The 24,002-nt window shown below is 44.9% G+C and overlaps 1 protein-coding gene across 2 annotated transcripts in view; it reads left to right on the forward strand.

Moving 5' to 3' along the window:
* Positions 1 to 24,002, forward strand: part of MREG (melanoregulin) — a 61,581-nt gene that overhangs the window by 16,476 nt on the left and 21,103 nt on the right. For both annotated transcript variants that reach the window (XM_060623496.3, XM_060623495.3), the window contains exon 2: positions 4,359 to 4,518. In XM_060623496.3, the coding sequence (XP_060479479.1) occupies positions 4,426 to 4,518 (93 nt within the window). In that variant the 5' untranslated portion in view covers positions 4,359 to 4,425. The remainder of the gene's footprint in view (positions 1 to 4,358; positions 4,519 to 24,002) is intronic.

The following is a 24,002-nucleotide window of genomic DNA, read 5'->3' on the forward strand; positions in this document are numbered from 1 at the left end:
TTTTTTATTTACTTATTTTTTTGACAAGTACTTTTGAAGCACCTTCTTTGTGCCCGACCCTGCCAGGTCATGTGGAATGTCAGAAGGTCCAGGGTACAATCTCTGCCCTAGAGGAACTCACCAGCTCATTGAAGAGTCAAGACTTACACAAATGAAACAGATTCGGGGACAAGTAAAAGAGTGGCTTCAGGAAAGTACTAGGGTTTCGTGGCCCGAGAGGGACATGTACCATGGCATCAGCAGCCATGGCTGCAGCTTCTGTGTGCCCCTGGGGTCTGGATGCCAGGAGGGGACGCCCCGGGGGAACTTGCCAGTTTGTGCAGGGAGCGCTTCACACGGGTAGCTGTTATCTGAGCCGCTCCATTCGTGAGCGTATCCCCGTCACGGCATTTGGATGTCACATCTGTGACACGTACTGCTTGGAGCCACCCCACTGGGGACCTCATGCTGGGAGGACGCTGTCAGCTGGCTGCCTAAGCAACGAAAGTCAAGCAACTCCGAAGGCTGGTCCCTGTCTGCAAAGCAGGATAGTGTTACTTACTCTTCTGACCTCAGATGGTTGTGTAACAGGAAGGATGGGACGTGGAAGCCCTGTGCAAAGCGCTGTGTGGTGCAGAGATGGTGTGTCAGTGGCCGTAAAATCTGTCAGGCGGAAAGCAAGTGATGACGGTACCCTTTGCGTCACGGGCACCTCTCCGGTGTCTGCCTGCCCTTTGGTATTCCTCTTGGCCCAGCTTTCTGTCTTCCTCGGCTCTCACCTGGTCTTTCCAATCACCCCACTATCCCTGCTTTTTAAGTCTAGCTATCCCCGTGAGACCTTTCCTTACTCCCCAGGCTGTCGAGGCGATAGAAACACAGGTGCATTTCTCCCTAGTCTACATGTCCGGCCCCGTCCTTGTTCCCAAACCCAAATCCTGACCCCTCTCTGGCTGCCCTGTGAGCTCAAGGTCAGCCTTGGCCTCCCTCCTCTGTGCCGTCCCAGTTAAAGGCATCCCTGGCCCACATCCGCTTTGACTGTCTCCTCGCACCTCCGGGCTGCGTGCCACAGTGCATTAGCACTGCTATTGCCTGCCTCAGCTGCACTGCGGCGCGGCCTCTCATGACCGTCCCTGCCCCGCTTCCCCAGCCACACCGTCGTACGTGCTCACCCCAACCAGTATTTCACATGATGGGGACACATGTTTTTATTAGCAGAACTCCACCTCCCCAAAGAAACCTTCCTTGTAACCCCAGCAAATGAGATTTAAATTGAGCGGCCGTTCTTGTTGTGGCTGGTTTGTGGGCTTCTGTCTTTCTCTGCCAGGGGAGCCCTGCCCATCCCCTGCTGCACTCCACCCCCACAGCTGCTCCCGGGCCCCTGACATAGGACCTCAAAGTTCAGGCCGTGAACACCACACCTACTGTCTCTTAAGCCTCCTAAGCTTTGTCCTTGTTCCTTCTTCTCCAGAGTTATTTCTGAAACCCGGACCCAACAAGGCTCAAAATCCCCTTCACTTTTTCACAGATCAGAGACAAAAGCCCGAGCCCCAGCACTGTCATCAGTCTGACCCCAAATGACCTTTTCTTCTTCCCACCCCTTCGTTTCCCTGTGTGCGTGCACCACGTGGTGGAACCACTCAGGGACGCTGGAAATTCCCCAGCCCCGTGGGCCCCTCAAGCCTCTGTGTGCTGCTCCTGCTGTTCCCTCTGCAAGAATTCCTTTCCCTGGGCTTCTTTTCCTGACGACAGGCTGTGCCTTCGTCAGGTCTGGGTTAGATGTCACCTTCATGAAACCTTTCTTGAACTCCTATCTACACACAGGTTGTCACTCCTTCTCTGCTCCTACGACATTCTGTTTATACTTAACTTTTTAAAATTTCACTTTCTCATTACATTATAGTTACGCTAAGGGCAGGGGCAATGTCCTCTTTGGTTTCAAGTCCCCCTGAAACACCCAGCCTAGTGCCCAGTATACAGCAGGCATCCATTCCATGTTCATCGAATAAACAACTGAAGGAAGGAAGGAAGGAAGGAAGGAAGGAAGGAAGGAAGGAAGGAATCTGACATGCTCGTTAAAGCCCGGGTGGCCAGGGCACCGAGGCCTCATTTGTGTCCTCTTTCATTGGCTCACCACTCTTAAGAAGAAGGGCTTTCTGCGTTTCAGCCTTTGCATGTCGGGCAGCCTATGTGAAGGCAGGGAGACTCTGATAACAGTGTGGCTGTGCTGTGTCTGCTTCCCCACAGGTGGAAGTGCTCTGGAGTGCTCTGACCTTTCTGGAGTGCTCTGACCTCTTCGTCCAGTCCCAGCCCCTACACTCCACCATGCAGCTTGAGGGATTTGAGGGTCCGGTGTCTCAACCCTCTGTCTGATGTAGATAGCTGGCCTCCTGATGGCCTTGGTGCGAAAACCCCATCCCCACCTTTCCTCCAGTTTTTACAAGTGGGTCCTGGCCAGCTCTCCTAAGTCTGAGTCTCTGATTGGTAGCCTGACCCCCACACCCCTGCTGCTGCTGAACCCCATTTTGCTGACTAGTACTTCGCTTCCTATTACAAGATTTCCCCAGTGCTAGCTTCTGTTTAAATCTCAATATTGACCTCCAGCCCGTCTGTCAGCTACTCCTATCCCTCCTTCCCGGGGGTCGTCTGCTTATCTGGGAGTCTTCTTCTGGTCCTCCTTTGTCATTGTCTCACGTCACATCTGCAGGTGTGTTGGCCACCCCACGATCACGGGACATTCTAGAGCTCTGCTCCAGAAAATGACAGCCCTCACCATCCAGATGAACAAGCCGGAGAGCTCGTACCTTGTCCACGTTCCCGAATAGTGTGCTTTTCTCTACACCACTGTTCTAATCCTCATACCTGTCGTGTCTCACCCGAGTTACCTCTCTTGCATGTTAATGAATTTCCCAGATCCACTCTCGGCCTTCTAAAGCGTTCTCCACACTTTCACCAGAAAGGGCTTTGAAGATGTAATTCTATGCATGTCATATCACATCCTGTTTGAAGCCCTTTTACATCTTACCTTGCTTTTAGGAATAAAGACCACATTTCTAGTCAATGTTAGAAAACACTATGGCCAAATCACTTTGTCACCAATGTTCTCTTTCTTCCAATTCCTACACCCTGCTCCCTCCCACCCCAGGGCCTTTGAATGTGTTGTTTCATTTGCCTAGAACATAGTTCTTTTAACTTAAAGCTCAAGCACCCCTTCTTTATGATGTCTACCTGATGCTTTCTCCCACTGCCTCTCAAGGCTCCCTGAACTCCCCCTTTATAGCACTTACCCGTTTTTCATTATATAGTCACCTGATCATTAATGTGTTCCCCTCCCTGGGCTGTGAGGTCCAAGGACCGGGATCATGTCTGTTTCACTCAGTTTTACTGAGCCCTGTGATTAACATGAAGTCAGTGCTTCATACATATAATTAGATGAAGGAAGTAGCCTCAGCATGACCCGCCCTGTGCGTCCCACGGAAGGTAACCAGGGCCATGTACAAGCATGTCCTGAGTATGACACTTTGCGGCTCACCTCCTCCATAAGCCCAAGCACGGATACCATCTTGTGAAGGGTAAATCATTAAGCAAACATACAAGAAGGGGGCTACTGAAATTCTTATTCAACATCCACATTGTTTACTGGAAGTATTTGGATACGCGTATTTTTATCACTTCATTTTCTGGTAAGGAGTTTGGTGGCTATTCCGTGCCATTGTGCTCTAAATTTATGGTGCTTCCTTGAATTCAGAGCCGGTGAAAGGTTCACCTCTTCTTGTGAATTGTTTTCTTCTTTTAATCTCACGAGAATTTTATTCTCCCATTGGATTTTCCTTCATGTTTTTGTTGCTGGGATATGTAGTGCTAAATTTCATGTTTAACATAGTAAAATTACCTCTGCCCAGGTGTCTGGTCTGTTCTCTGCCTTTTTCAAAGTTACTTATTTATTTTTATTTGTTTATTTATTGCATGTGTGGGGGAGGGGCAGAGAGAGAGAGAGAGAGAGAGAGAGAGAAAGAATCCCAAGCAGTCTCCGTGCTGTCAGTGAGGAGCCCAACTTGGGGCTCAAACTCATGAACCGTGATATCATGACCTGAGCTGAAGTCAAAGAGTCTGACGCTTAACCGGCTGAGCCACCCAGGCTTTGTTCTCTGCCAGTTTCAAAGTGATTTTTAAAATTGTTCTATTGTGCTCTGCTTAATTATTGGAGACAATAATTCATACCTTGTCATTAGAAATATATGTATTTATATATTATGTTTTATATTATAGGGTATATAGTGTACCTTTTATTGTTATCATATGTTACATACATGGGATGCATATGTTATATATATTACATACATTATGAAATGCTTATACCCTTTTTTTTTTAAACACCACAGTGATAGCAATCCATATTCTTCATTTGGAGCAACGCTGGTGAGAGATGATGAAAAGAATTTGTGGAGCATGCCTCACGATGCGTCCCACACAGAGGCAGACGACGACCGAATCCTGTACAATTTGATAGTTGTTCGAAATCAGCAGGCCAAGGATTCAGAGGTAAGCAAGCCCCTTTTGAGATCTTGCTGTGTGCCGATGACAATGGCCAGTAACACATAGAGGTGAGTGAGAAGGCCAGCTGGGAATAAAGAAAAGAAGGAAAGGGGAGATGTTTGGAATGAGGGCAGGTATTTTAGCAGCCTGTGGTTGCTAATTATAGCTGGTCCTGGTAGACCGGCTCGATAAACAGATAAGACTGACTTCCAGTTATTACCTCAATTATGCAAGGGTTACAGAAACAGCAAAGCAGTGTTGCCGAAGGTGGTGAAGACAGTTTATCATCTTGCATGGCTTAACCGGTGCTTCTGTAATTTTTCTGGTTGTGTAGCAAGCCACAGTTAGAAGATTCAGACTGACGCTGAAGGATATTTTGTGTTATCACTAATTGTGAATCAGTGGAGCCTGAATTCGTTTTATTTCTTTTTCCTGTTTATCGCTTGTTAAATTGTGCCTCTTGATTAAATGGCAGCGTATCATAACTTTTGTGATGAGGCATGAAATCCATCTTTTTTTTTTTTGTTAGTAGCAATTTTTAAAATTATTACTTTTTCAGAGCAGTTTTAAGGTTTTAGAGAAGTAGAGCAGAAAAGTGCAGCCACTCCTTCCAGGGGCCACAGTTTCCCTCATTATGTTAATAATGCAAGACGTTAGTCTTGCACTACGGCAGTGACTTACATTTGTTACAGCCAGGATTGATACATTATTACTAGCTAAACTCCACAGTATATCAGGGTTCACTCTTTGTAGCATATGTTCTAAGGGTTTTGATAAATGGATAATGGCAGGTGCTGGAAACACTCCTAATGAACTCTTACCCCCAAGTTACTGGTACAGGAACACTAGAATATTGAAAAGGAGAGAACTCTAGTAAGTTAAGAGGGGGGTCATGTTTTATTTTCTTATTATAGTACTATATATAAATACAATATAATATAGTATTGTGGGTGTAATTTTCCACATAATACTACCTAGGTTTTCTCTAAATTCTGCGTTCATCAGTTAGTTCTGAGTAGATATCTGTATTAACTATAGACCTGCATGTTTTACTTTGTATCTTATAGTAACTAAGAGTAGGGACATTGCAAACCCCAGGCGCTGGCTCTGAAATCAAGTACCAGAGAGGGTGTATGTGTGTTGTTGGGGGCAGGTAGCGGGAGATGGGGGGGGCGTAGTCATCTGTTCCTTATCTAGGTTTCTTTATTTTTGCTAATTAATTGCTAACTATTCCCCCCCCCCCCCAAACATGCATTAGCAGGAAGTGATAACTTTTAGAAGTTCCATATGTGCTTTATTCTGGTGCGGCTTGGATACTTTTGGGGGTTAGAAATGAGTGTGGAGGGGGGCATCGCAGGGTGGGGGCAGGGCTGAAAGTTGCCTCTGGTTTTTGACGCCCGGGGGGAGGGCGGGCTTGGAAAGTCCGCAGGGGCTGTTGATGAGAGTCCTTTCTTGGGTATGGAGTGCTGAGAGGACAGCCTCTGCTGGACATTTGTCACAGGGTTTAACTCAGGGGCCTAGCATCCTGTGAGTGGCTGTGTTCCTGGCTGTCCCCGGCATCCCCTGTCCCTGGCACAATTCGCTTCTCTCCTAGTAACACCGAAAGCACATCCTAAAGCCGCTGGGGCCGAGCACTGCCGCCTGGCCGCCCTCCTTGAGCATACGGACAGGAATGCGTCACCTTGCTTTCCCTTGGTGAGAAGAGCCAACCCCTTACTCCGCTGAACTGGGCTGACCAGCTAGGGTTTCTTTCTGCTGGTGAGAATAGACTCCATGCCCCCACCATGCCCAACGCGGGTAACAGCAACAGGGCCATTAATACACGGCACACCCCTCTCTCCAAGGCCCCAAGTAAGTGTGGAAGGGGCCGGAAGGGGTGTTTGGAGCTGAGCCCGGCAGCTCTCCCTGGAGGAGCTCCTGCCTCTCTGCTCCCGTTTGTCCTTCCTGTTGGAAAGCCAGTGCGGAAGACAATGCAAGCTGTGAAATACTGTGGAAAAGCACAGCTTCTCAAGTGGCCTGTTGAGTCATCTCTGTTCTGCTCTTGGGCCTGGGTGGAGGGCCACGCGGGAGGCCTTTTCTTCCCCTCGCCTGAGAACTGGAGTCAGGCTCAGCTTTGCAGGTACTCTGTAACTGAGACGGCAGTCAGTAAATAATACACAGATTGATGATAACCACACGTGAAGTGATTTGAAATATCTCTGCTCACGGTGCTTCCTTTTTTTACCTGTAAAATATATATATGTACACAAGGTATATGTATATTATATATATATAATGTATATATATGAAGTATACGCATATCTGTGCTCATGGTACTTTCTTAAGTGTAAAATATGTATATATACACACACAAGGCGTATATATTATATATATATAATAAATATATAAAAAATAATAAACACATATCTCTGCTCATGGTCTTTCCTTTTACTAAGTATAAAATATATATGTATATATACAAAGGTATATATTATATATATACATTATATTATATATATTGTATATATTTTGTATGTAATCCTATTATATGAGTAGGTATTATTATATATTATATATGTCTATGTAATATGTACACATGGTTAAAAAAGGTTTCTCATATTTTCTTCCAAAAATTTGAAATGTATAGAAAAGCATATATTAATATACATATTCTTTTCCCCCACATTACCTACTGTTCCTCATCTTGCTTTTTTCTACTCAGTAATATGTTCTAGACATAGATCCATTTCAGGATGCTCTAGATTTATGTCATTGCTTTGGGGGAGGGGTCCCTAGTATTCTCTTACCTGGATTTGCCATCGTTTATTCAAGCAGGCCCTACGAATGTTCATGTGGATTCGGGTGTATTGAGGCAGTGCTGCTGTGAATATCCGTATAGACTCACGTGACCTTTGGTAGATTTTTTTCGGGAGTAGAACTGCTGGGTCAAAGAGGATGCTGGAATGGCCACGGCGCCCCCACTTGGAGGAACGTAGGAGAAGGCAGTGGGGGCCGCAAAATTGAAGAGTATTGGAGGCTCACACGATGTGTAAGGGGCACAGCTGCTGGGCTCCAGAGAGCTGGTGGCCTGGCTGAAAATGTGGATCTGGAAGTCCTAGAGCTTTTGATTCTTAAGGGAAGCTGAAAATCCAGATTTACGTATAAAATGTCCAGATTTTTAGATTAAAAAACGTGTCAGCTAACAAAATGTGTGTATGGGCTGCAAATGCTTAGGGAACATTTACAACAAGGGTGACTACTACGTATTATTATTGTTATGTTGTCTAGTATGAGTGAACAATGAATCCACCATTGATTAAGTAGGTAGAAGTGGGAAGCCCGTGGGCTTGTGTTTTAAGTTTTGAATAAGTTCCTTGTTTATTACTGTTGCTCATTTTCTTTTTCACAAAGGATAAAACTAGTACAATGTTAATAAAACAGAGGATTTTAGTTCTGAAAGAAAAACAAAATTTTTTTAAGTTTATTTATTTATTTTGAGAGAGAGAATGAGAGAGAGCATGTGCAAGCAGGGGAGGGGCAGAGAGGGAGGGAGGGGGAGAGAGAGAGAGAGAGAGAGAGAGAGAGAGAATCCCAAGCAGGCTCTGTGCTGTTAGTGCAGAGCCCAATGTGGGACTCAAACTCCTGAACTGTGAGATCATGACCTGAGCCTAAATCAAGAGTCAGATGCTTCTCCCACTGAGTCACCCAGGTGCCCCTAAAGGAAAACAAATTCTTTTTTTTTTTTTTTAACGTTTATTTATTTTTGAGACAGAGAGAGACAGAGCATGAATGGGGGAGGGTCAGAGAGAGGGAGACACAGAGTCTGAAACAGGCTCCAGGCTCTGAGCTGTCAGCAGAGCCTGACGCGGGGCTCAAACTCACAGACCGTGAGATCATGACCTGAGCCGAAGCTGGCCGCTCAACCGACTGAGCCACCCAGGCGCCCCGAAAACAAATTCTACCTACTAAGGTATAAGAAACCCTAGAGATGCCTGCATGGTACCATTCAGAAGCTCAAACAAGGTATTCAAGGAAACTGAACGTTATGTTTTCCCTTGAGTAGCAGTAGCATGCCGAGAATGTCCGTATTCGGAAGTCTCTGAAAAATGAAAAATAATTTCAAAACAGTGTGTGTACTATCTCCATTCCCCTAGTTGAGGAAATGCTGCAGATAGTGAAGGCTAAATTTGCAGCCTTTTCCCAAAATGAAAAAAAAAAATCAGAAAAGAAGTATATGCAGAGTAAATCATGAAGCAAAAGCATGAACTTAGAGTGACTTGCACTGACAGAAGATGTAAAAGTAACATTTGTTGCAATCGAATAGAATGCACTTTCATTTGCAAAAGCTTCAAAAGCTCATTGGAAACAGACTTCCGGTAGAAGAAATGATCCATCTACAGACCTCCAAGCAGTGGAAAACTTACTGCTCTTGGCTTTGAATGATGCTGTGAAATACTTTCTGTTTGCGAGTAAGTACTGCCACTAACTCAGTGTCGTTAGCTTATTCTCGTTAAACTAATCGTATTTCACATAGTGCACCCAGTTCTAGGGAGCTTAATGATGGCTTATGAAATTTCAGTGCCTCTTTTTTATTTATTTGTATAAATAATTTTAATCATTGTGGTCTTGTCCTCCAAGATATTAATAATAATGAAAACAGTGCCAGGCACTGTTCAGCCACTTTACATATACTAACCGTGTCCTCTGCACAACAACTCAGTGAGGCAGGTACCGTTGCTGTTTCTTTTGGAAGCCGCCTGCCTGGGGCCACACAGCCGAAAGTGTGAAGCTGAGATTTGAGTCTTGGCTTTGTGAATCCAGAGAGGTCCTCTGTAAAGAGCACCACGATTGAAATCGCGAGAGAGGAATAGACACTGTCTGCAATTCGAGGTAGATGTCAATATGGGTGAGCCACGTCTGGCCCAAGTCTCTCTCAGTGACTTGTTGATGCCAGAGGAGTGAACAGCATTCTCAGATCAGTGGGACAAGAGCTATGTTGAGTCTGAGGATCCTGACTTACTTGGTTGTGACATAGCAGAGCTTTCAGGGGAGCGGGGGAGGTGCTAATCCATGCTGATGGCAGTAGTTAAGGCTCCTATCCCGGGCTTCTGTTTTAATGGCTCCAAGAAGGTTTCTCTTGTTCCCTTCCATCCCTTCTCCACTTTGTTTGGTGTTCTCTGACTTAGGTTATTTGGTGTCTCTTCTGATTGTTCAGTAGCAGTCAACATTTTTATTCCGCTAAAAAAGACTTTTTTATACCTGTTTCTTTATGAAAATAAATGCTAAAAACCAGATTGTTCTTCCGAACACTTTTAAGCACTATTTGGTGCAACATTGGTAATGTTTATTTGGTGTAATCAGTGATAGAAATTCTATGCCTATTTAAAAAAAATTTTTTAACATTATTCATTTTTGAGAGAGAGAGAGACAGAGAGAGAGAGAGTGCGGGGGAGGGGCAGGGAGCAGTGGAGACACCGAATCTGAGGCAGGCTCCAGGCTCCAAGCTATCAGCACACAGCCAGATGCTGGGCTCGAACTCACAAGCCACGACATCATGATCTGAGCCAAACTCAGATGCTTAACTAACTGAGCCACCCAGGTACCACTCTATGCCTATTTTAAAGCTCTTAAGTCATCATGTGCTCAGAAACGTATGTTCTTCTCATGACCAATGCCTGCCTCCCTGTCACTGAGCAAGGCAGTATTTATACACCAGCAGCAGGATCCCTGTGAACATTAGATGCTTGTGTAGCTGGAGTGATCCCATAAAAGCCCCACTTTGCTGGACCCTGGGGAGCAGCTACACACATGGTATTATGTTTTCTAAGACCACAGAAGCAAAAACATAAAATGTTCCTGGTTTACAGTTTGTTTGCTCTTCCTGTGTGTCGGGATTCTGCTTTGAAGAGTGTTGGCAGGCTTTGTAAACAGGTCCTATAAAACGTTTAAATTAGCAACAGACCTTCCCAGGGGCTGTTGGCAGTGTCTGGATGATACACTTAGCTTGTCATATCCCTGGTACTGAAGGGAAAGAAAGACAGAGCAAGAGTTGAGTGGAGTATCTGGTCGGAGGATGTGAGGCAATGAGAGGGAGGGTGGAGAGGGTCATGTACCAGCCACAGAACTTCAGAGCCCTCGAGGACCGGGATAGTCCAGCTGGGCTCTGCGTGACTGTCTGCACAGGTCCCCACACGTGGGACAGGACCTGTGCTGAAGTGGGTGAACGTTGGCTACTGTTGGAGAAGGGACTGCAAGCTTTATGCCGAGCATGGAGAGCAGAATAGGGGAACATTGAGGCAATTCTCCAGATAACTCTGGGTTCTCCCAAAGGCCTTTTTCTTTGGGAACCCAGATCATCTGGATTGTTGAATGCAGCCATTCTTTCCCTTACTTTGCTAGTGCTGGTGAATATTTGGGTTAGTGGGGGAGAGAATAAAAATGCTTATGAGGATCTGAGAATCAAGTGGTCTTACCCTCTGGTTTCTAGGTGGCAGTATTATTATGCTGTGTGCTAAGCAGCATGCAGCATACTCTACAGGCGAATACTGAATTCTCACAGTAACCCCACGAAAGAGGCATTTTGACACATAAGATTAGAGACTTTGAGTCATCTGTGCACGGTGCTGGAGGAAATGAGTGGCGAAATTGGGATCCCAGCTCAATCTGGATGACCCAGAAGCCAGTAGGGAAACACTGCTCCCATCTCTCTAGTGAGCTTAGAAAATAGCCTCAGTGGAATCTTTTTGGTCAAAGAGGAACTTACCAAACGGATGCTGACTTCCTGCCTCAAGTAGATGCTCTGGTCTTTGTGTTTGTTGATATCACACACGCTGTATCAGTGGAGTCACAGAGTGATTCCGTAGTGTTTCATGTCAACCTGTATTGGCCACTGCGTGTAACATCCTCCAGATGCTGTTGCTTTGGGACTTTTTAATACCCCAGGAACCATTCCATGTTCAGAAGTCCATTGGACCACACCAGAAGGCATTCTGTTGGTCTGTGATGTTCCTTTCTATTCTTGTCCACCCACTTTAAAAAATATATATATATAAGCAAGGGCACCTGGGTGGCTCAGTCGGTTGAGTGTTCAACTCTTGATTTCGGCTCAGGTCATGATCTTGAGGTTCGTGGGATCGAGCCTGCGTCAGACTCTGCACTCACAGTGCAGAGCCTGCTTGGGATTCTCTCTCTCCTCTGTCTCTACCCCTCTCCCCTTGCACTCTCTCTCTCTCTCTCTCAAAGTAAGCAAATAGACACAAAACATTATATGTGTGTATATATACACACACACACACACACACACACACACACACAAACACACACACACATATATATGCCCGTTTCTGGAGATTAGCATTAAGGTAATGTTTTTTATGAAGTAGGTAGCACATCAAAGGTCTATGTAAGCCAGCAGAGTTGAAATAATAAATATTAGAAAGCTTGATGTAGACAGGGAAAATCATTAGATATTGATTAGGGTGTGAGCTGGTAGAAAGCATGGGCTTTGGAGGTAGATAGATTTGGGGGTGGGAGTTATACCCATCCCATGTTTCAGCTAGAGACCCTGAATAGTGTCCATGGCCATACCACCCTGAACGTTCACCGCCCGATCTCGTCTGATCTCGGAAGCTAAGCGGGGTCGGGCCTGGTTAGCACTTGGATGGGAGACACTGAATGGTGATTTAACATTAGAGTTGTCGTGCTAGTTGCAGTCCCGTTTGGGACGGTCACAAGTCTCAAGTAAAGAGAAGGAGGTGCTAATATGAAGTATGCCAGGCCAAAGATACAAACTGGGGCTGCCCTAGACAAGCTGGGTCATAGGATCACCTTTCTTTTTTTCATTGTAAAATGTACATAACATAAAATAGAAAATGTACCATTTTCACCATTTTTAAGTGTCAGTTCAGTGGCCTGAGTACCTTCCCTTTGATGCATCTTCAGGACATTTTTATCTTCCCAGTCGAAACTCTATACCTGTTAAACAAGAAGTCTCCATTACTCCTCCCCACTAGCTCCTGGTAACTACCATTCTCCTTTGTGTCTTTAGTAATCCGACTAGGTAGCTCATACCAGTGGAATTGTACAAGACTGGACGTTTGGTGGCTGGCTCACTTCACTTAGCATAATGTCCTCAAGGTTCATTCACGTCGTAGCAGGTGTCAGCATTTCCTTCCTTTTTAAAGCTGAATAATATTCCACTATGTGTACAAACCACAGTTTGTTTACCCATTTATTCGTTGACGGGCACTTGACCTGCTTCCTGAGGAATACTGCCGCGAACACAGGTGTACAAATATTTATGTAAGTTCTTTCTTTTAATTCTTTTGGGTATTTGCCCCGAAGTACAATTGCTTTATCATATGGAATGTCTGTATTTAATATTTTAGGGGAACCACCATACTGTTTTCCACAGAGGCTGCACCATTTTGGATCCTCATTTAAATCATTGCCGAAGGGTTCCAGTTTCTCCATATCCTTGCTAACAGTTGTTATTTCGGTCACCTTTCTTAACCTCCAGATTGATCGACAGAACAGCTGATGGCTCCAGATTGATCAGTTTCCCCATCCACATAGAGTGGGTTCAGTTGTGGCCGGTCATTGCTGCTAAGTGTCCGCATTAGGGCCGTAAACTCAGAAGAGGTTGATGTCTGGTGGACCCTCCCTCTGAGCTGCTTGGTTGTGGAAAGGAAGTAGACAGGACAGAAGACTGGGGCGGGGTGGGGGAGCTTTCTTGTCGTGCCTAAATTCTGCTCTATTTTTCTGGGTATCCCTATACTACACTGGAATAGCCAGGCCTCTTTCTTTCGCCGTCCCTTAGACTCTGTCCTCCTGGGCCTCTTTCCTCTAGGCCCCGGAGAGATACATGCAAGCCAGTAGATAATGCACCTTGAGAGCACTGACGAGTCAATGAAACAGAGGAGGGACGTGGACTTGGGGATCTCCAGGAAAATGCAGTAGGGGGATGGGCAGGAAGCAGTCCAGCTTCCTCCACATCCAGAACTTCACTGTTCCGGTAACCGGTGGCTGCATGTCCGTGTTTCCGGAGTTAGTGTGCTCGTGAGGTGGAAATTTCCAGAAGGAAGGCCACATATTTATTGCCAAGCAGGTGCAGGATGCTTCATTGATAGCAATTGTATTTTTCCATTAGTTTTCTTTTTTTTTACAACTCACACAAACCAATTGAGTCTGAGAAGAAGCTGAAAACATGAAAGTGCCTCAACGTTGTAATGTTTACAAATTACAGTTGACCGCTTATAAATTTGAAACACCCGGGATTAATACCAGGTTAAGCCTCCAGTAACTTTGTTTTTTGCTAGGACAAATGAGATCATCAGAGGTGCCTGCTGGTCATACAGTCGCGGTGCCCTCTCATGCATTACCTGCCTTCTCACCACAGTCTGTTGATGTGGACAGGGTATTTATTAAAACGAGGTTCAGTGACTTTTCTTGATGGTGTCCAAACAGAAATGAGTTTCTGACTCAGCATTCACTACCCTTGACTGTGGAGTGGAGAATGATTTTCTTTGCCATTTATTTATTTATTTATGTATGTATGTATGTATGTATGTATGTATTTATTTATTTAATGTTTTATTTATTTTGAGAGAGACAGAGAACAAGCATGAGCAGAGGAGGGGCAGAGAGAGGGGAGAGATTTAGGAGCTGAAATAAAGGGTTGGACACACTCAACTGACTGAACCACCCAGGTGCCCCATTCTTTATCTTTTATTTTAAATGTGATTAGGTGTGCCTGGGTGGCTCAGTCGGTTAAGTGTCCGGCTTTGGCTCAGGTCATGATCTCATAGTTGTGAGTTCGAGCCCTGCATCGGGCTCTGTGCTGACAGCTCAGAGCCCGGAGCCTGTTCAGGATTCTGTGTCTCCCTCTCTCTCTGCCCCTCCCCTGCTCATGCTCTGTCTCTTTCTCTCAAAAAACAAATAATAAACATTTTAAAAAATTAAAAAATAAATGTGACCAGTAATAAACAGGTGTTCAAATAAATGGGTAGGTATAGAACTTTGGAGAAAAAGTATAAGACACTGTCCAGCTTATTTCCCTCTTAAGGAAACTCCAATGTGTGATTATTTTTTCAAAGTTGATATACATGATTTGTTTCAACAGAGGCTCAAATTCTGCCTGTTGTGTTTATTCATTGGTTAATTTTGTTAAAAATGATGTGTTTAGAGGTGCCTGGGTAGCTCAGTTGGTTAAGCATCCCACTCTTGATTTCAGTCAGCTCATGATCTCATCGTTCATGGGTTTGAGCCCCACGTCCAGTTCTGTGCTGACAGCATGGAGCCTGCTTGGGATTTTCTCTCTACCTCTTTCTCTGCCCGTCCTTCCCTCTCTCATTCTGTCTGTCTGTCGGTCTCTCTAAAAATGAACACTTAAAAAATTACATGTCTAACGATGAATCAAGTAGGTTTGATTTAGAGTTAAAGTCTTGTCTGTTTTTTCACATACCTGAAAGGCTAATTGTTTTTTAGTCTTGATGTTAATTTAGTGTCAACAATGTAGGAAAGTTCTTTTCTGTCCTTCCTATATCCCCACCTCTCAACTCAGTATGAGAACTAACTGGTTGATCGATACTTCTATTAAGTTCTACTTTCTACTTTCCTCATAAAAAGACCCACTTCCAGGTTCATGGCTATTCTTAGGTCAGTGTGATGGGTGTGTATGTGAGGGAAGCTGGTCGGTTGTTCATGCGAAGCTCACAGGCTTTCAGTACTGCATGTGGTGTCATTTCTGCCCAACATCTGGTGATCAGCTTTGCAAATTTTGAACTTGAATTTTTCAGGGCACATAGAGCTATACGAACACAGAGAGGGTGTTAGAGTTCTTTGGAGAAAAAAAAACAACAGGATCTGTCTATCTATCTATCTATCTATCTATCTATCTATCGTCTATCTATCTACCTATCTACCATATATCTATCATCTATCATCTATCTATCTATCTATCTATCTATCTATCTATCTATCTATCTATCATCTGTCTACCTACCTACCATGGATCTATTATCTATCTATAGATATTGAAAGATATTTATTTTAAGGAAATGGCTCACAGTTGTGAAGGCTTGGTGAATCCAAAATCTGATGAGGGAGGCTGGCAGGCTGGAGAATCAGGGAAGAATTGCAGTTCAAGTCCAAAGGCAGTTTGCCTTCTTGCATGAAGATTACCCTTCGTTCTATTAAAGCCTTCAAGTGTTTGGTTAGGGTCCATCCATATTATGAAGGGTAATCTGCTTTACTCAGAGGATACCAATTAAAATATTAATCTCATCCCCAAAATACCTTCCCAGAAACATCCACAATAATGTTTGGCCAAATACCTGGGTACTGTGGCCCAGACAAGTTGACATCTAATTAACCATCCCAGGGGGTTTTACTCACGGTAACCAAATTCACGAGAGACTGTTGTATAAACCCACATATATATAACTGTTTAGTGGGCCATAAACTTGATTGGTCAGTGCAGTCTCTCCTCCATAATGAAATCTGTAAGGGAAATCAGTGACCAGACCAGAAGGTAGCTTGGTGAAAAGGAATCATGGCAAGTGACATTTATGGAGCACTTACTGTGTACCAGGTGCTGCTCTAAGTATGTTTCATATACTAGGCTCACTACCATTGTCCTCCAGATGTGATAATGATAACCTGATGCTTTCATCTCCAGTATAAAGTTATTCATGTAATTTGGTTAGACACCTTGCCCCTTGATGGTAGTAGATAGATATTTCTGAACATCACCCCTAGGTGAACAGTAGCCTCAGGCACTGGACACAGGCATGGATTTAGGAGGGCAGGCAGCAGAATGTGGAATCAAGAGAAATCTGGACTAATGTAATAGTGGATGAATCTGGGGCTGAGAGCAAGAGAAGTATTTCAAATAAAGGCTCAACTTGGTGAAGAGTCTAGGCAAATACCCACACAGAGTCAGCAGATTAAGAATAGAAAGGAGGGATCTCTAGACATTGTAGTCCAAGTGAAGCACACAGATGATTACAAATAGAACTTAAGGCACCACCAAGGCTCCACGAGTCCTACTGTAGCTCGTTTTCTCCCAGGAGACCTCTTGACTGTTTTCTCAACCAAGTACTGATACCGTCCCTGCTGCCCATAGTTAGTCACACTCTGCAATGGAAGTCTTAACTCATTTTCTTGGTTTATTATTTAATACATAAAGCCGGCCTGAGGGCACAGAAAGCAATGGGACTGTTGAGCTTTGAGGAATCTTTGCCCAAGCAGCCTGCGGCAGCATTCAGTAAAGACCTACATTTTTCTCTTGGCTGAGAAACGAGAGAGCCCATGGGAAGCTGTTGCCCCAGAATGGTATCCCTTGTGATCAAAATAGCGCCTCTGCTTCCTCATTTGTCATTTTGGCTACATTTCACCAGTTTGAAAGTCTTTTTAAGGTGGAGTAGCCTAAATATTGAATCTAAATGAAATCAGTGTGCTCGGCAGCTTTTCTGTTGGCAATCCATCCTATGGATATTCTCACGCGGTTAAACAGATACATGTTCTTTGCAGGATTGTTGTGGAAAAAAAAAGTAAAAAGCTGGAAATAAAATATCCAATGAAGTGCTAGTTAAAAAAAATCATGAGATAGGATTTATAGGTACTGACTTGGAAAGGTAGTTAGGATCTATTGCTAAGTGGATATGCATAATGTCATCCTGTTTGTATAAAAGCTAAATGCTAATACATAGTAGTGAAATTTCTGGAATATTACCTGTAAGCTTGTTAGTCATGGTGACCCCTGGGGAGGAGGAGTGGGTTCAGGGAGGGGGACTTCTACTTTCCTTTAACTTCAGGGAAACATGTACTGCCTGAAAACAGTTTTAGATCATATGCATGTATTACTTCATGTATATATATATATATGTGTATATATATATATATATATATGTGTATATATATATATATATATATATATATACCTCATGTACAGTAATTACAGTAATTATTTCATAGCACCCTTTATGGTGGCTGTTTCGCTGGGTCTTTCCAAACTGTTTTGTGTGTTGTACTGAGGGTGTGCTGGAAAAAGGGGAAGGGGAGGGTGGTGGTGGTGGGGAGACAGAATGAGAGTTAATTTACGAGGAGCTGGAGCAAACTTTGAGGAACTCTGCTGAAATGGACTGAAGCAGACAGTGCGTGAAGCAATCAGTATTTATCTTTTCAACATTGTCAGATTCTTCTGCTAAATTGGGCTGTTTCTCTGAAGCTCCTTCCCCTCCAACTGCCTGGTGCAGTTGGTAATTAACAGGGCTTTATTTTTGGCTTCTTCACCTCCCGCTTCCCCCTCAACCCCCCCCCCCCACCCCCACCCCTTCCTTTGGTTGGTTTCATTCATGGTAGAATAACCGAAAATGGCTCTTAACTGCACAGCGCCTGTGCGAGTCCTGGATCCTGGCATGCGGGGACTTCATGATGTGAATGTGCTCGGCTGGGGAATTTCGGGAGGCTCCCGAAGAGTTCTCTGTAAGAACAGCTTGGCTTGCTTTCTGGTTTTGATTGAACTCGACGGCGTTCTGGTGGGGGCCCAGATCTGCTGCTTCTCAGACTTAAAACCCCTGAAGTGTTCTGGAAGGAAACATCTTTTTCTTGTTATAAAACCGCTCTTCCATTTGGGTGCCCTAGCCCTGGCTACCTGGTTCCACAGGATCGTGCTGCTTACAGTGCAGGAGTGAGCTGTGTGCATGGTTTTGCAATAAGAGGCAGGCCACATGGCTCATGAAGAGAAACTGGGTATACACCCTCTTGAAATACTTGTCATGTTTAATTACAAATTAGGTGAGGTGAAGCCATGCCCAAGCTCTTACATCACATTGTTGTTGTCTTTGTTATTATTCCAAAACTTAACTTGGAGCAAATTTCAATAGACCTGAGTCAAAATTAACCTCGTTCCTTCTTCCGCAAATAATATTTTGCAGTAGGAGGGAGGCCGCCAGCAGGTGGGAAATGTATTTTGGGGCCACAGTGTTGCCATTCTTGGCTGTGGAATCAAGTTTTTCAAACCAAGAACCAGAAGATCAGGTGCTCTTGCTGATTAACCAGGCCCAGATACTGAGCAAGTGATGAGGGAGTCGTTTGAAGCACAACCAGAATATTTTTGTTCAGTTTTACAGCTGAACGCACTCCAGTCTGTCTGAGCTGATTTTTCTCTTCTTCTCTTTTTTGTCAGCTTTGGTGAATTTACCAGAAAGTTTTGAAACCAAGTATAAAGTGGTGGTGATAAAAATCCATTGCAGTTGAGGTGTTACTAAACATAGACCATGCTTCATGACTATGACCTCTTACCCATTAGCCCTGGCCCCTTTCCCAACTATTACTTATAGTCTGCGGGTGCTCTCAGGGAGGTAGAAGCAGGAATGGCAACAGCTTGTAAGGAGAGAGAGACCTTCGAACCAAGGGATGCTCGAGCGGGGTTGCCCGTGGGTCCTTTCAACCCAACCATGGCAGTCTCCAAAAATTAATTCTAAAATGCCCTCTTCTTATATCATGGATGCTGTGACCTGTCTAAAGGCAGTAAGGTTTCAGGTTTTTTTCTAATGGGAAATGACTAAAGTACATACCTTTAAGCTGTTAAACCCTTTGCTTCTCCAGGCTGAAGTCTGGAGGGGATGGGTAATGTGTCAGGATGAAGTGGACCATAGGAAGTGGGACGAAAATGTCCAGGGGTGGATTTGTTTTTATTTATTTATTTGATATAGCTCAGCATCAAGTTTTATTTGTTTATTAAAAAAAATTTTTTTTAATTTTTAAATTTACATCCAAGTTGGTTAGCATCTAGTGCAACAATGATTTCAGGAGTAGGTTCCTTAATGTCCCTTACCCATGTAGCCCATCTCCCCTCCCACAACCCCTCCAGTAACCCTCAGTTTGTTCTCCATATTTATGAGTCTCTTCTATTCTGTCCCCCTCCCTGTTTTTATATTATTTTTGCTTCCCTTCCCTTAGGTTCATCTGTTTTGTATCTTAAATTCCTCGTATGATATTTGTCCTTCTCTTACTAATTTTGCTTAGCATAATACCCTCTAGTTCCATCCATGTAGTTACAAATGGCAAGATTTCATTGTTTTTGATTGCCAAGTAATACTCTATTGCATACATATACCACCTCTTCTTTATCCATTCATCCGTTGATGGACATTTGGGCTCTTTCCATACTTTGGCTATTGTTGTATGTTTCCATACTTTGGCTGCTAGAAACATTGGGGTGCATGAGCCCCTTCGAAACAGCATACTTGTATCCCTTAGATAAATACCTAGTAGTGCAATTGCTGGGTCGTAGGGTAGATCTGTTTTTAATTCTTTGAGGAACCTCCATACTCTTTTCCAGAGTGGCTGCACCAGATTGCATTCCCACCAGCAATGCAAAAGAGATCCTCTTTCTCCACATCCTCGCAAACATCTGTTGTTGCCTCAGTTGTTAATTTTAGCCATTCTGACAAGTGTGAGGTGGTATCTCATTGTGGTTTTGATTTGTATTTCCCTGATGATGAGTGATGTTGAGCATTTTTTCATGTGTCTGTTTGGCATCTGGATGTCTTCTTTGGAAAAGTGTCTATTCATGTTTTTTGCCCATTTCTTCACTGGATTATTTGCTTTTTGGGTGTTGAGTTTGATAAGTTCTTTATAGACTTTGGATACTAACACTTTATCTAACCCGGAACTGGGGTTGGAACAGCCTCGCCACGTTGGCAGTGCTGCTCTGCGCCTTGAGATGCAGGATCTCTGGGGTAGGGACAGGTCCTGCATGAGGACCCCAGGGATGGAGGCCAAGGCACCAGAGGAGCCAGATGGCTTCACGTCCCAAGGATTTTGTGGGGCCCAGGGGCCGACTTGTTAGAGGGGTGACCCTGGCGTGAGCTGGCAGGCAGCATGGAACACATCTGTGAGTTGCACAAGAATGTTGGGTAACTACCTGGGGGTGCCGGGGTGTCCTTGCTGTCCCATTGGTGTTGGGTAAGGCAGGGACATCTGAGAAACAATCTCCCGTCTAGCTGGCAGATCCTTGGCTGGTGTTGAAACACTAACTGCCCTTCATACCACTCGCTCCACCTGTTCCTCCGCCCTAGTTTTGGAAGGTGTTTTCTTCTCTTGTTTCTCCTGCTTCCCATCCCCTCCGACTCTGTTTCCGGCCACCCGAAGGCGAGAGCAGGCAGGTCTATGCAAAACCACTGGGAAGGGAAAGAAGCAGACCGCTGTGGGTCTCATCCATCCCTCTATTCCTTTTGCTTGCCGGCTGTGGCTTGTTGTTATGTAAATATGTCAGCTGATCCAGGTGAGGTTCTGGGCCTTGAGAGGAACTGGCTCAGCCCCTGGTGGATCCAGGCTTTTGATGGCTGCGCATCCAGAAACATGTAGCATTTCGTGGAGGCCTCCATTCTCACCTTAACGTTTCATTTTATTTTTTATCTTTAAATTTTTTAAAAGTTTACTTATTTATTTCTGGGTAGAGGGGTAGAGAGAAGGGGAGATAGAGAATCCTAAACAGGCTCTGAGCTGTCAGTGCAGAGTCCCACGCAGGCTGGAACTCATGAACCGTGAGATCATGACCTGAGGCGAAATCAAGAGTCGGACGCTTAACCGACTCAGCCACCTAGGTGCCCGTTCACCTTAACATTTTAATCCATGACATAGTATTTATCTTTTTCCCTGTTTTAAAGTGACATTCAGGGAACAGAAAGCACCTTTGGGTATGTAGAAACTAGAAAGGGCACACACCGACGTGTTTTCAGAGCGATGATTTTGTACTGAATTCCTCCCTCCAAGGGTGGATAGCAGTTGACGTTTTTTAACCAATCACGGCAAATGTCCCCTTCTTAGGAGGACACCAGTTGTACTGGATTAGGGCCCACCCTAATGACCTCATTTTAACTTGATTACCTCTCTAAAGACACGATCTCCAAATAGGGTCACCGTCTGAGGTACTGGGGGTGAGGACTCCAATATAGGAATTTGCAATTCAACCCATAACGGTAGGTATGCCATTGATAGGATTACGAATAGTTGTTTCTTTTGCTGGTCAGATGTAGCGTCTGTGGGCATAGTAGTGAACAAAGGGTCTGCCCTCAGGGGGAGCTCGTGTTGTACTGAGGGGAGACTGACAACAGATACATAAAAAGTAGGTTGTGATGAGCACTTTGAAGAAAGATAAGACAATCTGAGGAGACAGAAAGTGACTCTGGGTGGGGCAGGGGAGGCCTGAGTGTGGTGAGAGAGTGAGCCTCATGGAGAATATTCCAGGCAGAGGGAATCGCAGACTCTAAGGCTCGGAGGCAGGAAGGAGCGTGGTGTGTGCCAGGAACAGCAAGACCCGTGTGGCTGCAGCAGAGGGACACAGGGAAGGGGCTCTGTGGTGTGGCACTGGGAAGCCAGCAAGGGCCAGACCAGGATTGCCCGCTGGGGTATGGCGAGGATTTTGAATTTTATTCTAAGAGGAATGGGGAGCATTTTCTAAACTAAACAAGTAAAAAAATGCTCATTTGCCCTGTGCAAGATTTGTTCTTTTCCTATGGACCTGTTATTCCCAATCCGGGAAGCTCACATTCCTTGGGAGTCTAAGCAGGCCTGGCCTTGAACGTTGGGAGAGAATTCTCCGAGGGTCTCTTGATTTCTGCATGCGTTGTGACAGGAGGCACTGCCTGCCTTTCGTTCCGGACTGTCTTTTCAAGGGTGTTTACATAGTGAACAGCGTGGGAGATGTAGGTAGCCGTCTCTCTGGAGCAAAGGGCAGGCAGGCTTACTGTTCATTATGAAAGATTCAGGGGGCGCTCAGGTCGTGATCTTGCAGTTCGTGAGAGCGAACCCCACGTAGGGCTCTGTGCTGACAGCTCGGAGCCTGGAGCCTGCTTCTGATTCTGTGTCTCCCTCTCTCTCTGCCCCTCCCCCACTCATGCTCTGTCTCTCTCTCTCTCTCTCTCTCTCAAAGATAAAAAAAAAAACATTAAAAAAAAATAAAACAAAGTAATTCAGGTTCCCTCAGTTTAGGGTTCCTTTCCTATAAAACAGCCTACTGTGTGTGCATGGATTATTTGACCCCCTTCCCATTCCTGCTTTGGAATTGGAGCTCGGAGAAACGACCATAAAAAGTGCCGACCCGCTCTTGCTGGGTCCTTTGTCTCTTACCAGGAATCTCTTGGGGTTTTTTCTTGCCGTATCTCATGAAACTGTGGCAGGAGAACTTGTTACCTTGTAAGGGAGTCAAATCTCAGATGCCTCGCAGTTCTTGACGCCCTTAGAATAGCTTCTGTGTTGGCATCAAGGCTGAGAACTTGACCGTGGGCCAATGCTTTGGTGTCTTGTCTGTGGTTTCTAAACTTCTTAAAATAGAGTTGGAACTCTTCCCCACCCGCCAATGAAATCTACCAGAAAACTGATGAAGTTAAGACCTTTCTGGGGGAAGATTTCCTTACCTCAGGCAGCCTCCCCGGCTCCTGCCCAGGCATCTTTGGAAGAGTCACCCCACATAATATCAAAAACACTGTGTTGTGCTATTGCAAAAGCCCTTTAAAACTCAAATCTGGGGGTGCCTGAGTGGCTCAGTCGGTTGAGTGTCCAACCTTGGCTCAGGTCATGATCTCATGGTTCGTGGGTTCGAGCCCTGCGTCAGGCTCTGCTCTGACAGCGTGGAGCCTGCTTTGGGATTCTTGTTCTCTCCTCTCTCTCTGACCCTCCCCCACTCGTGCTTTCTCTCTCTCTCAAAATAAATAAATAAACTTTAAAAAACCCCTCAAATCTGATCTCTGGAAGCAATAATACATTAATTCTTGTCAGAGACTGATTGCTTTATGTCTCAGCAAAAATTAATTTACGTGTCATTAGTATCATTAAAGGGTCAGCCCAAATTACTTTTTCAAAGGAATGGAACCCAGGACTAACAATTGCGGGATACGGAGGGGGAGGTTGAGAGAGAGGGGCACTACCGTGGTTGGCCCTGGGCATCCGGGCAGGACTGAAAAGTAGCAGAGAGAGTGCTGGAAACTGGAAGTATGGAGAGGGCAGCAGGCGATAAATAAAATCACATTTGAACTGCCCTTGCTGACACTCGCCCTTTTGCCATCCCTCCGTCCTAGTGTGGAAAGGATTTTCCTTCTTTGCTTGGTCTTTACTTGGTTTCCTTGATCCTCACAATGCCTTCAGGGTGCCCCACGAGCTCTGACCAGGCAGAGCATGTGTTTTATACTGGGGTTCTATGTGAGCTATCATTTGGAAAAAGACTCTCCTGCCGGCACAAATTTGAGAGCTCATCCACTTGACCCTGTCACCCCGGGGCTTTGGCAACGGTTGTGAAAAAGGAAAGCAGATGTTTATTTCATAGGGCAGGAAGAGGAGGGTGGTGCCACAGAAAAGATTCCTGGGATTCAGGCCCAACTCTGTCTCCTGACTGAACTGCTCATTTGCTGTGCGACCTTTGGCAGACCACACAACCTCTCTGGGCCTGTTTGTTTGTTTGTTTGTTTGTTTTTCCGTCTATTAGAGGGAGGTATGAAGGACAGGAC

Source organism: Panthera onca, chromosome C1 (assembly GCF_046562875.1).
Source record: "Panthera onca isolate mPanOnc1 chromosome C1, mPanOnc1 haplotype 2, whole genome shotgun sequence".
Classification (NCBI taxonomy): domain Eukaryota; kingdom Metazoa; phylum Chordata; class Mammalia; order Carnivora; family Felidae; genus Panthera; species Panthera onca.